At 33.8% G+C, this 14897-nt stretch overlaps 1 protein-coding gene across 1 annotated transcript; it reads left to right on the top strand.

The window, feature by feature from the left end:
* The first annotated feature begins 635 nt into the window (after positions 1-635).
* On the top strand, positions 636-1866 carry LOC131630348 (uncharacterized). The gene is made up of 5 exons (XM_058901138.1): positions 636-976; positions 1069-1299; positions 1423-1642; positions 1696-1746; positions 1858-1866. The coding sequence occupies exons 1-5, from the start codon at positions 636-638 to the stop codon at positions 1864-1866; spliced, it is 852 nt and encodes a 283-aa protein (XP_058757121.1).
* Positions 1867-14897: the final 13031 nt, after the last annotated feature.

The raw sequence follows: 14897 nt of genomic DNA, 5'->3' as shown, positions 1-14897 counted from the left end.
TGGAGATTGAAAAGATGATTAAAAATGAAGTGTATTCTAATATACGGTGTTTATGGTATTGGAATCCTAAGTATGCCTTTTCTCTAGGACGTCAGCCTTTGAAGAAGTTAATATTGAAGATGTTAGGTTTGATGGTGCAACTAATGAAAAAGTAAATGTTGAAAATGCAAAGGTTGAACAAGTAAATGCAAATGTTGAACAAGTAAAATGGGCATAAAAATCATGTTTGCCCCGCCAAGGTGGCGGGTGGCGTGCTTGCCCGCCTATTTTTTAATTTATTTTTCTTTCATTTTTTTAAATAGATTAATAGTCTTTTTTTACCTTTCAATTAAAATTTTCACTTTCTTTTTAGAATAATTTTTTATAAAGCATCTTTTAAACAAATTTTACCTAAAAAAATATTGCATATATTTACAAATAAATGTATAAAATAAAACCATTAAGAATTTGAATTACTAGACTTAATTAAAAAAGGGTGGGTTTAAGGCGAGACGAGCTTAACAGATTGGTCAAAGGGCTTTACCGAGCGGCGGGCTTTGGTGGGACGAGTTTAGGCGGGCGGCGGGTTTGACGGGGCGGACTTTAAAGGGCGACAGACCCAAAATCCCAATCCAACCCGCCATTTTTTGTTGGGTATGTGGGCGACCGCCCGTTTTGCCACCCCTAATGAGGAGTATAAAGATGATGAGGATGGTGAGGAAAGTGAGGATGATGAGTTGAACTTAGGTCATGATGTTGGTGTTGATTGGACCATAGTTCTCTCTAACACTTCAACAGAGCAACCCTCAAGATTGGATGTTAATTCTTATAATGAATGTTGTGATTCAAATGAGCTTCATACACCACTTGGAAGTGATGTTGAAGATGCCATGGAAAGGTTTCTAGCTTTTAAACAAGCTACAAAGTTTGAAATTGTGATGATGTTCAAGGATAAGATGCAAATCAATGACAAGAAAAGAGTGGTTGAAAATGTATGGTAGGTTGTCCATTTTATATTAGGTTTAGCCTTAGGATAACCAACCAATTTTGGCAACTTGTTAGCTTCACTAATTAACATATTTGTAATAGGACACCAAGGAATAGACAAGCGATGACCGATTGGTTAGCTCAAAAATTGGTGAATACACTAAGACACACTCCTGAAATGAAAACTAAAGGGTTGATTGCAGAAAGAGTGGAGAAGTGGGGGGTGAATTTGTCGGTAGATCAAGCATATAGAGCCAAGAAAAAAGAAATAGAGTTAATTCAAGGAGTTGGTCGTGAACAATTCATCCATCTTAGAAGTTATGCTGAGGAATTGTAGAAGTCAAATCCAAACTCCACAGTTAAAATTCAGTGTGATGATTCATCTTGTGGTCCCATGTTTGAAAAAATATATGTATGCTTAGAAGCATGCAAGTCAACATTTGCAACCACTTGCAGGCCTCTAATTGGCTTGGATGCATGTTTTGTTAAAGGGGACTTCAGAGGTCACTTGGTATGTGCCATTGGTAAGGATGGAAATAACAAGATGATACCAATAGCTTATACCGTTGTGGAAGTTGAAACAAAGGATTCATGGCAATGGTTTCTTAAGTTATTACTCGAAGACTTACAATCCATTCAACAAAATACTTATGGATTTATATCAGACCAACAAAAGGTATTGTTTGTTGTATGTTAGTTGCATTTATGTTTGTTGGATGTTTGTTGCAGTTTTGTTCTATTAGTTGCAATGTGTATCTTAAGTATGTTTGTTGCAGTTCTGTTTGTAGAAAATATAGATAACTTAAGTGTATTAATATAAGTGTATTAAATAATGTAGTATGTACAGTTGCAGTTTTTTTTAGATAATGTAGTTTTGTTTAAATAATGCAGTATGTATAGTTGCTCATCATTTTCCTTGTAGATAATATAAGTGAATTATTATAAGTGTATAAAAAATGCAGTATGTTGATTATGTTTGAAGTATGTTATTAAATAATGCAGCATTGTTTTATTATGTGTATGTTATGTTATTACAGGGTTTGGTCCTGGCAATTCTGGAAACAAGCTAACATGTTAAGCATAGACTGTGTGTTAAACACTTACACGGAAATTGGAGGAAGAAGTATCCTGGAATTCATATGAAAGAAGCATTATGGATGGCGCTAGGGCCACAACATTACCTGCACGGGAAAGAGAAATGAATCAGATGAAAGAGCAATGGATGTACCTACTACATGTTGGAGTAGATCTTATTTCAAGATAGACTCACAGTGTGACTTACAAGTCAATAATATGTGTGAGGCTTTTAATCGAGCAATATTGGAGTATAGAGAAAATCCAATAAATACATTGCTTGAAGGAATCAAACATTACATAATAGTGAGAATATCTACTCCAAAGGAGAAATTGTCCAGGTACAAAGGTGTTATAAGTCCTAATATCCAACAAGTAATGGAAAAAACAAAGAGGCAAGTAGAATGGTGGAGTTCAACTTGGAATTCGAATGATGAATTTTCTATATTTGGGGTTTCAAATAGTGTTGAGACATATATTGTAAACTTGCTGCAGAAGACATGTACTTGTAAGGGGTGGGATTTAACCGGAATTCCGTGTTGTCATGCTATCGCATGCATATGATTTATCCAAAACGAGCCCGAAGATTATGTTCATCATGCTATCGACATATTAAGTTAACTTATGAATTCATCATTTTGTTTGTGTATAAGAGGTCTACCGTGATGGTTACTTATAGCCATATCATTATGCTAACCAGTGGTCCATAACTATCGTCGAAAAATGTTACTAACCAATCAACCCTCCAGTCATTAGAAGATCTATTGGTCGGCCAAAGAAGAACCGTAACAAGGAAAATGATGAGCCGAGAAATAGAAACACATGTCTTCAAACTGTCAAGTTCAAGAAATGTGAGAGTTTTTGACATAACAAGCGAACGAGTAAAGGTAAGAGAGTTGCAGAGAGAGCAATTCCTAAGGGTGGCAATAAAAGGCAAAAAACGGAAACAAAGGGGCTGAATAAACTGTTATAGACGAAGGATCGCAAGCGCCAAATCCCACCCAAGAATAGATTTTAAGTTTAGGTATTGTTTTGTGACATTGCTATATTTTGTGTCTAGTCTGTAATATTCTGGTCTGCTATGATTTTGTGACTATGTTATATTCTGGTTTGTCATGTAATGGTCATATTTTGTGACAATGTTATGCTTTGTGTCTTGCCTGTAATTGCCATGTTTTATGACACTGCTATGTGCCAAATTAATAGTACAAAGATACTGCATCTTATGTTAAATTAATACACTGTAACTTATGTTAAGTATTACCAATTGAACAATTTATGTTGCAAAGTTACTGCAACTTATGCCAAAATAATGGACATGTTATAAAGGTTTTATAATGCAAGTTCTACATTAACAAATTATGCCAAATTAATAAGTTAATTCAAATTAAGAATTATAGTGTCAAATGGAACTTAATAGTGTCAAAATCATGTAAATGTTAATTAACAGTGCCAATTCATTGCAACTTTCATTAATTTGATTTTTTTTACAAAACACAAGTACAGATAATAAGTACATTCATCACTAACACAACTAACAATACAAACACAAGTACACTCATCACTTTGATACAACTAGTGCAAACACAACTAACAATACAGACACAAGTACAAAAACTAGAAAATAACCTATGAATTTCATCTTCTTCAGCAACTCTTCATTTTTTGTCTTCATCTTCAAAAGCTCTTAATTTTTTCTTGTGTCACTCATTAAATTCACAAGTTCATCATTCTTGTCTTTCAAAGATCTAATCACATATGTTGCATGATTACTCATTTCTTCATCAAACCATTAAAAAAGATTACATCCTTTTTTCCTCATCACCCTAAAAATACCACAACCATAAAACCTTCTTCCTGGATTCGCATAACTCCAAGAAGTTATCAATGGTGACTCAAGGTCACACCAACACCTATTCACTTTTCTTCTTGAAGTGGACGAATTTGTTAAAGCATAAGAGATCCTTGATTCTAAAATTGTTGGAGAGAAGAGATGAACATGAGTAGAAGAACGAAATCGGATTAGGATTAAGACTCAAAATTAAAAGATGGGGAAATAAATATATCATGTCACATTTGGATAAGAACACTTCTCTAGGTTATATTTTATGAATGCATCTGAAAAATGAACGTTAATATATATGACACTTCTCTGGGTTATATTGTTTAACTTATTCTTTTTATTATATATAACAAAATACATTTAATATAAGTTAAACATTAAAAATAACAAGAATAATGGCCTGGTTAAATTTACGTATGAATAATAAATGACACGTCATCAAAGGCAGCGCCACCTCTCTAAAAAAGGGTCCCGAATTTGATGGAGGACTAAAATCCAAAACAAAACATGAAAAGGGGACCAAAGTCCAGGTTTTTAAAATGGGAAGATCAAAATAAATAAATAAAGGTAAAATAGAGGGACCAAAGTTGCAATTAATCCTTTATTATTTTAGAAATGCTCTTGTGGAAATAGGACATTTTTTCAAACGAAATTTCCGGTAGTTCAAAGTTCCGGTAGTTTATTTGAAAATTTGGGTATTGGTAAATTATCAAAAATTTCAAATTTATCACTAAATATAAAAAATTTATGGTATACTGAAATTTCTGGTAGTGTACGCATTTATATTTTTTCAACGATCGAGATTTTATCAACATATTTGGAGGGCTCTGATTGCACCGGTAAATTAGTGTGGTCTTAAATGAATTGTCACTTGTATAAATAAGGACATATGTTATAGAGAAAGACATCTAAAAATGTCTCTTCCAGATGGCGCCACATCCCTTGCAAATTTGACAGACAAGTTGAATGAGTTGGTGCCTGCTATCGATAACAGAACCGTGAGAAAGATCGAGTTTCGTAAAGATTGGATTGATATTAGTGGAAGGGTGAAATATAACCTGATTGAGTTAAAGACTGACGAAGATGTTAAGACCATGTGGAAATCATTTTGCGGTAGGATAACTAAAGGTCTGATCGAGTTAGATGCAAAAAAAAATATATATTCGTCAACGATATAATGAAGATGTTGAAATGTCAAGCATCTTCTAGTAGCACCTAAATTTTCATGTTTAGTGTTTTTTAAATTATGTTTGTTGTACTGTTTTATGCTATGTTCATTTTTGAATCTTGTAATCCCAAAAATATTATGCAATAAATAAGTACGATGATAACAAGTATGTGTCACAAAATACATATAATACAAACAAAATATAATATATCTACATAGGCCCCCACGGGCTATGTCTGCCATCCTATATAATCTAGTAAAAGCCTCGCCATCTTGGTTTACGAAACCCGTTAGGTTATCGGCAGGAATAGCAGAAAAGCCCTAGTACCCGTGAGGTTATCTGTAAGAACAACAGAAGCCCTAGAGATGGTTATCCCGGTCCCCTGCGGAAGGTGGAGTTAGTAGTGGCGGCATGTCAACAACCCGGTACCTCAACATCATAAGCCCTAATACCTAAGGCCCCTGGACCATCAGAAGACCCTGTAGTCAGTGGTATGAGACGAGGGTGTGATATATTGTGATACCACTCCAAGTAACCATCCTCGTGATGTGATGGATGTTGTACCAAAACGGAACTAGCTCTAATATCACTAGTAGAGCTGATGTTTCTATGAAACCGTCTGTCAATCCAACCAGTTGGAGCCTCAGGTACTAGACGAGAGATGCTCTGGAAAAAATCAAATTGTCATATACACCCCTCAGGAAGGTGTTTAACACGTGGTTCTCCCACCTCATATGCCCTAAATACAATGTTGTGTCGTCAAATGGGCAATGGGGACAATGCATCGAGTATGGTGTCTAGAAGACATCATCTACAATTGATGCATCAAGCCTCATCCCATACTCCATAACACCACCATGAACCTCCTGCCTGTCCTTCCATCTCCTCGCTAGTGGAGCACTCACTAGGAAACACTACAGTTTCCTATCAAAGATTCGAGGGAAATGCTCGTATATCCAAAATTGAACACACAAAAAATATTAATATGACATCTAACAAATAGGCTCAAGTAACAACGTAAAAATTAAAAAAGAAATGTTAATATACCCGTAATAGGCTCAAGTAACCAACTAGTTGTCTGGTCTCAGGCTGGAAAGAAACTTTAAGTTTCATGTATAGCATAGTCAACGCCGCCACACCCCAAGCTCGATTTGGAGTGTCTAGGATACTAAACAACCAAAGGTAGCGAACATCTATGTAAACGCAAAACTTGTTTGCAAAGAGAGTACATACCATTAGATGTAGCATGTACGCCCTAGCGGGAACCTCATACCTCTCTGCCACTACAAGCTCATCATATCTCTCCCTCAGCCAAGACATCTACAGGTGCAAGCCTCTATTAAAGGCAAACTCCTAAAGCACCCCACCTTCATCAACCTCAAGTTCCTCTACAACTTGTGCTAGTGTCGTCCCTAGTTATATGAGGACTACTAAAGAATGTATCAACGATGGGAATATAAAACAACAATGAGACATCATCCAATGTGATAGACATCTTTCTAAATGGATGATGTATCAGGGTGTCACCACTCAACAAACGCTGAAAGGAGGGAGGCGTCGAGCATGGTAAGTAAGCACTCAGGGAACTCTAGCAGTATGAGCCTCATCAAGAACCACCTCTCAAGCGGGTACATGCTCCTCCACATCAGGTACCTCCTCCACAGTTGGCTCATCCAAAGTGGGTACAGGCACAATTGGCTCCTCCACAGGTACCTAATCATCCATAACCCAAGTACATGTGCCTCCTCAAAAGTAGCAACTGTAGTAGTTTGGCGTTTGGGTGTGTGGTACTGTGACTTCTCAGTTAACTATTTTTGGTGATAACCGGTCGGATGATGTCTTCCAGCCCGTAGCTGGGAAGGCTCTATCGCTGCCTCATCTTTATGTGCCTGAGCATCCGCTTTATCATTAAGCTTGCCTGCAATGGAACCGTCTTTACCCATGGTCCTAACTTACACAAATAAATAAGGAAAACAAAAACTACCGGATGATGAACAAAGTTTTTAAGAACCAAATAGAGGATATGCTAGAATTCTTTATCGACAAAAAGATCATAAAATCATAAGAAGTAGAAGCGTATACATACCATATATAAAACATATTTTATAAGAGAATAAGTATTACTTGCATTTAAGCCTAAATATATATGCATCTTTAGGGTAAGGATGAGGATGTTTTTAGGGTGCTACCTTAAAAATAAGGTAATCGAGGTTAACCTGAACAAAGGGTAGGTCATGGTTAATATGGCATCCCCCAGAACCAAGAAATGCATTCTAGAGTAACTTTGTCCTACTATATATATATATATATATATATATATATATATATATATATATATATAGGCTTATTCATCACGCGTTACCATTATATAAATTATTAAGGAAGGATACTACATTTGAATGGACACTAGAGTGTGAAATCTCCTTTACTAAGCTCAAAGAGGTATAGTTGCAACCGCTATGTTGGTTTACCCTAACGACAGGGAAACACTTTTTATCTATATGTTTATTTCTTCTAATGTTGCAAATGTCGTGCTGGTACAATAATGTGTTATTTCCTAAGAGCCTATATATCCCATGGAAAATTACTACAATATCTAAACACGTGTTATTAGAAGGTGGATAAAATCTTTATAACCCCTATAAATGCGACAAGAAAATTGAGGCATTATTCCCCCCCCCCCCCCCCCGCACATTCAAATAATCTTTAAACTAGACTTAGTAGGGATATTGACAAAGTGGGTCATTAAACTTTTTTAGTTCAATATTTCTAACAAACCAATGAAAGCGCTCAAAGGATAGGTTGTGGCGGACATCAATGCAGAAACTACAACCAAGGAACCAAACACACCCTCAATATGGATAATATTTGTAGACAGCTTCTCCAACACGCAGGGTAGAAAATCCATATTTCTATTAGAAATCAATCATAACCATATCCTAGGGGCTGCGGTAAGATTTAATTTCCTTACGTTCAATAATCAACCCAAATACAAAGCCTATTTAGCCAAGTTACACATATCATTCAAGATGGGAGGGGACGAGATAGTGATCAAGTCTGACTAACATTTTACATCATAGGTTCCAGTGGAATACCAAGCTAAAGGCACAATTTTGCAAAAAAAAAAATATTTGAAAATGGCGACGGATGACATGACCAAGTTAAGAAAATCATAAATCCTTCACATACAAAGGGGACAAAATCTAAAAGCGGACCTTATATCCAAATTGGAAATTTATAACGTATGTGACTCATATAAAACTGTGATAGGTGAGATGTCATAGAACTCTATATAAGCTTCAGGGTGAACACCATTGAGGGTGAAATTGATGCTGAACTTCCAAAAAAATGGATGACACCCAACATTAAGTACATCATGATAAGAACATTGTTGAAAGAAAGAAAAAAGACATAAAAATAAGAAGTAAATCTTATTCACATTCACTCATTGAAGATCTATTGTAAAGGAGAGCGTTAATAATCCTCTATTGAATTGATTGATGAAGGGAGAAAGAAAATAAATCTTATAAGAAATCCATGAAGGTTCCGCAGACCATCATTTGGGTAGAATAAAATTAATCAAGAAAACTCTTAGGGCCATCCATTATTGAACGACAATGAACGAATATGTTAAGTCACATGTCCACAAATTCCAAAGACTTGGAGACTTACACATTGCTTCATCCACATAAATGAACACCTTATCCCCCTAATTATTCTCTTAATGGGGAATGGATATGTTAGGCTTGTTCCCTGTCGGATCAAACCAATTAAAACCTCTATCAGCAAGTTTAACTACATTATCTTTTTCTTTATCACCTTTGTTCCAATCCTTTTGAGGTTTGTCTTCTACAACACCATTAACTATGTGTGTAGGAACAAATGAACCTTCATTCGCAGCCTTCCAAATACCATGATCCATACCTTCTTTGAAAGACTTAATTTTATCTTTCCATAAAATATACCCTTCTCCATTAAAGAATGATGATTTGTTTAGTGAATAGCTTGAAGTCATTTTTCCTCCTGACACGATTAGTCTTTAATATGAGTTAGGCTCTGATTCCACTTGTTAGACAAGTGACTTCAAACACAAGAGTGAGGTGAATTATGGTTTTAAAATTCGTAATTAATTTTAAACCTTTCTCAATTAAGATCGTATTAGTACTTTTTAGGTGAGTAATTTGTAGCAAAAATAAAATACTAAAAGTAAATTATAGAAAGTAAATGGATAGGGTTAAAAAGATTGCACCAGATCTTATACAGGTTTGGCCAAATGTTGGCTTCATGTCCCCAAGAGATCTTCTTGAGAGTTTGACTATAAAATTTGGGATTTTGAAGGTCATGGCCATGAATCTTAATACAATTTGATCTTGAGATTTTAACGGGCTTATCTCCAACCAATGACATTTTTATCCTAGTCTAAGCTAACGAACCATTTATAGATTTATGGATGATCTTAATAACCAAAACAAAGATTTTCCGGAAAACCTTAATTAGCGAATAACATAGATTTTATGAGAAGTTTATCTCAGGAACCAAAGTCAATCTCTTAAAGGTATCACATCTTTAAGAATATAAACGGACAACACAACCACTTACAAAAATTTCATCCTCACAAGTAAAGCTTCACTTACTAGCACTAAGGAAAATATAAGTGAATACAAATATTTTCTACAGAAATGAGAAAGATAAATTCTAAAGAAATATGAAAATATTGCAAAGTGGCATGATTTGAAGTGAGGGCGCGCCTCTCTTATATAGTAGTTGGAAAAACCAAGAATGGAAATAATCCATGGACAAAATTGATTATATAATCGATTGGAAAAAAATTCCAATCAATTAGATAACTTAAATATAATCAATTGGAAGGCCCAAATAGGAAGGTTTGGATAGAGTCGTTGCAAGTCATTAATGTATTGTCCACATCGCTTGGTTAATCGATTAGCCATTTTCTAATGGATTAGCATAACGTTCTAATCCATTAGATAATAGAAAAGGTCTTTCCAATCGATTGGCTTAAGTATCCAATTGACTGGTTAGTTTAAAAAAGGCTTTGGAAAGATATTACACAGTTCCTTAATCACCTGGTTTGGCCTAGTGATAAGTGTCAAAATATCGATATTTTGAGTATATAATCATGGCACTTATCAATTCTATTCATATAGTTTTGTAATAAAATCCCTACTTTTATGTAAATATTAGCATAATTGAGTTTTGATTCGTTTTGTGTATCGTTCTAATAGTTTTTCTTTTGTTTTTATATGTGTTTATGCATATCGGAGTCTCGAGGAATAAAGTGTCAAAGGCACGACTTCGATTGCACAATTTTGGAGCTGAATAAGAAAAATTATGCAGGACAGTCCGCTAAGCGACCGTCCAGCGCGCTTTCCAGCGGCAAACCAAGTTTTCAGTTTTGCTTAGCGGCCTCATTCCACTTAGCGGACCTACGGATAATTTTCTTTATATTCTCTTCATTTGTACACGTTAGGGTTATGGTTTTGGGAGAGTTTTTTGTCCCAACTCCATCAATTTCATTTTTAGAGTAGGATTAGCTTAGAAAACAACACTAAGACATGCACTTGGATGATCAGAGGTGGATTTCGCATTAATCGGAGTTGACAACCCGCGAGATGTTTGGTTTATCTCTTCTATTCTCTGTGTATTTTTTTGTGTTGGGTTTTTTTGTATAGTTACTCGAATCTTGTGTATATTTACCGATTAGAATGTTATATTCAACATGCTTTATAAATCTGTGTTGATGTTATTCTGGATTTTTGCTCTATGCTGGGGATTTGGGTTGCTTTAGAGATAAATTGCTTGAATCTTTATCTAGGATGATAATATGTTGGTTCTGAACTCTAGAGATAGATTTAGAGCTAGCATTAACTGTTTGTATATGTACATAATGCTTTCGTGTTTGAGCGGCGCGCGAGAGATCGCCGACGCGAGAATACGAATGTTCTCACAGCTTCGCGTTAGAGATAACCTTAGTTGTGAGATGATCTCGTTTGTGCTCCAGAGATGGACGCTTATGTGAGAGATACGTGATAACATAGATGAGTATCATAGGTTGAGTATAATGGATCGGTAAGTTTACGTTTGTGAAGAGTGAATATATTTGCATGTCTGATAAGTTATTTCTCTTCTAAGAATGTGTCTATTCTTTTTCTGTCCATATCTTTGTTACTTTTCGTTCATTCAAACTCGAGCTTGAAACCGTAGAAACTATTGAATGGCATCTCTCCATCTCTGAGGACGATAATTCTCGGATCAATATTTTCAAATCTTTTGTTGCTTGCCGCTATGTCTGCTTTCAACATCTAGAAAACAATTTTCATGATAAAAACATTTGAATGATATTCTTAAGGGGTGTGTGTGTGTGCGAGTTGTCTTAGTACTATTGAGCTACTACCTTATGTTTTATAGTACTTGGTTCACTCAGACAAACCAACATGCATGACATGGCGAACTTTCACACCTTTCTCCAAGGAGCTTCTTGACTTTTGCTAGATAGCTTCTGATTGTACATGCATTTGATCTAGACTTCTCTTGTTGATAATTCATAAGATGTTTTGGTCTTACTATCATCATCAAGGTTGAAATCTATTGTTATGCGTTGTCGTAATCAAAACTTCTAATGCATATATTCATCACCTGCAAGCACATAGATCCACAATAGTATCTAAAATAGTAGAATCACAGAAAAATCAAGGGTCACTTGGGCCATTACAGTCGTAGTGGCCATTACGGCCAGGCTGTAATGCTCAATGCTCTACACTACGGAAAGTCAATTTTTGGAGAAGCCTTTCTACCATTACAACAATAATGATCATTACGACAATGCTGTAATGCTCTTTGTTCTTTGAACTTGCTTCCATGTGCAGTCTTCGGGGGTCTTCTTCCAATCTTCCTAGACTTTGCTTCTTTATGCTTCTTCGTGTCTTTGTACTTTTAAAACACCTAAAAGACAAAAAAGTTACAAAAACAAAAGTAAAATAGAACAAAATAAATGATAAACGATAAATTAAAATGCTTAAAAACACATAGAATCGCATATTATCAAGAAACAACTCTCACATTCATATGTAAAGTAACACTTAACAATAGTTTTTTTTCCTCTACTTTAAATCCCTATTGATTTTGGAACTTTTTATACTAATTTTATAAGGAACACACATGAAATACATGTTTGTACCCACTTAAAATGTTTCCACTTAGTCAAATACAATTATAAAGTCAATAACATTTTCACAAATCATTATATTCTCATAACAAAACAATACAAATAGTTTTATAATAAACAAGTGTTAAAATCAACATCTTAAAATACAAAACCTCAAGAAAATGAAAATAACAAAAAAAAAATCCTTTATATAAGCTCTAAAAAGACTCGATACATATTACATATTCAAGTTAAATATAGAAGGAAGTATGAAATAATAACCAAACTATGATCCTAACTTATTATTTATTTATGGTTATGGTAGCTGAAAGAGCATGTTCAATGTGTCAATTTCTTGCCAAAAGTGAGTGACTTTATAATGCAAAATGGAAGTGAATATCAAATCCCAATGGATATTTGACTTGAATACAAAACGACACAAATTGCCAATTGTGTTGTATTAGCATGACTATTTTGACCCTTGCCTTTATGTGAAAGCATAAGTGTCTTCCAATTGCATACATTCATATGGTGTTATATCATTTTCATAGCAGCTGTGGTTATGGTTATACATAGCAAATATATACCTACCATTATTGGATTAGAAATGAAATTTTTACATGTTTTATATAGATTGAAACGTCCTAGTAAGTCATGATCGTTGCTGATTTTGAGGTATGTGACAAGTACCTACCCGCTTAGAAATGATAGTATGTCTCCAAATTTTATTTAACTAAATAGTCATTTTATAATTTAGATATTATTGATATTAGTCTCACATTATATAATATCTCGGGTAAAGATGTATTTATAAATATTTGCAGTCTCACATTATATAATATCTCGGGTAAAGATGTATTTATAAATATTTGTTTTATAAGATTGAATTATATTTAGAGAATAAAACAGACCACGTCAGTTGAGTATATTTGTTCATATTTTTTATAGGACGCTTATATCTCTAATATATTCATTCTGCTGTATTTCTTTTAGATTTTTATCGGTTTAGTTATTGAAATAAATTTTTATAATTTTTGAATTTTATGAGACAGATCAAAATTTTAAATCTACACTTATAAATATTTTGTTTTTTTTTCAACCTTTTAAAAGACATCTAAATTGAGCGGCCATGCACGTAAATAGTGGTGGAAAAACGAATCCAACTTATTAGACAAGTCCGTAAATACGAGTGGACGAAAGCTTTAGGCATGCACCTCTAGTGTGCATGTCCTGCCCCATTTTTTTGAGCTTTTGCGACATATTGACATTTACATCAATTTTTAAATTTTAAAACTTAAAAGGTGCAGTGTCGCATACCTGCTTTACTCCGCTCTCATTTTTAATGTGGGATGGATTAATGTTTTAGACTCACACCTTTAGGTATTTATGTTCTGCATATCTTTTTTTTTTCTTATCGGGTTTCGAGGAGACGAACATTGCTATTGTGTTCCCTAATTATCTTCAAGTATAATTCTAAAATAGTATCTACTATATATTATATTTAATTATATAATAACTTTGTAATTTATATGTATATTGGATGCTGTTAAAATAGTCATTTATTAAAATTATAAAAATACATTTAAAAGATATTGTATTTTAGTCGGTTTGGTTCTTAAATATACTTTGTGTTAGTTAATTTTATTCTTTAACGTGTCTCGTTTTTTAATAATGAGAAGTTTAAGGCAATTGAGTTACAGCGCTTTCATATTATCAATGTATAGCTTTATACATATTTAATATAATTTACGACTTATTTAATATCAAAAACTAAACCAAGTCACATTTAACTTAGTATCATTTAACCAATATGGCCTTTACGTGTTTTTATGATTTCAATATATTCAGAATTTATTTATATTTAACGACAATATCTGACACATTCATGAATTAATTATGTATCTCACAAGTAAAGGAATATGTCGTCCATTTAAACGAAACATCTACTTTCTTTAAGAAAGTGAGGTTTTTCTTTTTTCAATTCTTCCATATTTTTCTACCGACAGTTCGTTAGCTACGGCAAAAAGACTAAACGTGTCTAAATACTTTTTTTCCTTTAATTAAACAAAGAAAAATATATTAATATTGTTATTTGGAATAATTTCTTCTTTTGTTTTCTTTATGTCTTTATTTTCGTCAAAAAAGTTGTTAGATTCTTCTTTTCAAATGTGACAGTACTACTTGCAAGTACAAAGACACTTTACCATATATGCTAATTAGTTCTTAGTAACCTATGATTAATGATGTTTAGATTTATTGAGATGCATAATTGAGTTTGGTCCATTTCAGAAAATTTTCAAATGAATAAAAATTTCATACTAATATTTATTTGGAAGAATGTAATATTAGCATAGAAAACAAATGGTTGCATTGCATGTGATATGTAACAATGTAGACAACCAATGCAGTATTATTCCAACCCTTAATCCTATAATTAAAGTTGAAGAATGGACAAAACTGATGAAAAATCTAGACATGTCAGTGATGTTGCTTTGGAGTTTGGACATTAATGTTAGATGCAATCAAAGTACATTGACAACTAAACCGATTAAAATGGTATCTCCTTTTACAATCATCTCATTTTTAAAATATTCTTCATCACATGGATCTTCCAGAACAATAGAGTGTATGTGTTATCAATGCAACACAACAAAATTATTTTTGCAAAACAAAAACTCTCGAG

This window comes from Vicia villosa, unplaced genomic scaffold (assembly GCF_029867415.1).
Source record: "Vicia villosa cultivar HV-30 ecotype Madison, WI unplaced genomic scaffold, Vvil1.0 ctg.000673F_1_1, whole genome shotgun sequence".
NCBI classification, from domain to species: domain Eukaryota; kingdom Viridiplantae; phylum Streptophyta; class Magnoliopsida; order Fabales; family Fabaceae; genus Vicia; species Vicia villosa.
Note: the sequence above shows the minus strand (reverse complement) of the source record. Positions and strands in the feature narration are given on the sequence as shown.

Excerpts from the sequence above, each read along its gene's own strand:
- LOC131630348 (XM_058901138.1), top strand. The coding sequence starts at position 636 with ATGTGGGCGACCGCCCGTTTTGCCACCCCTAATGAGGAGTATAAAGAT. Across the intron at positions 977-1,068 it reads AGAGTGGTTGAAAATGTATG|GACACCAAGGAATAGACAAG; the intron begins GTAGGTTGTCCA and ends TATTTGTAATAG. Across the intron at positions 1,643-1,695 it reads TTATATCAGACCAACAAAAG|TTTTGTTCTATTAGTTGCAA; the intron begins GTATTGTTTGTT and ends TGTTTGTTGCAG.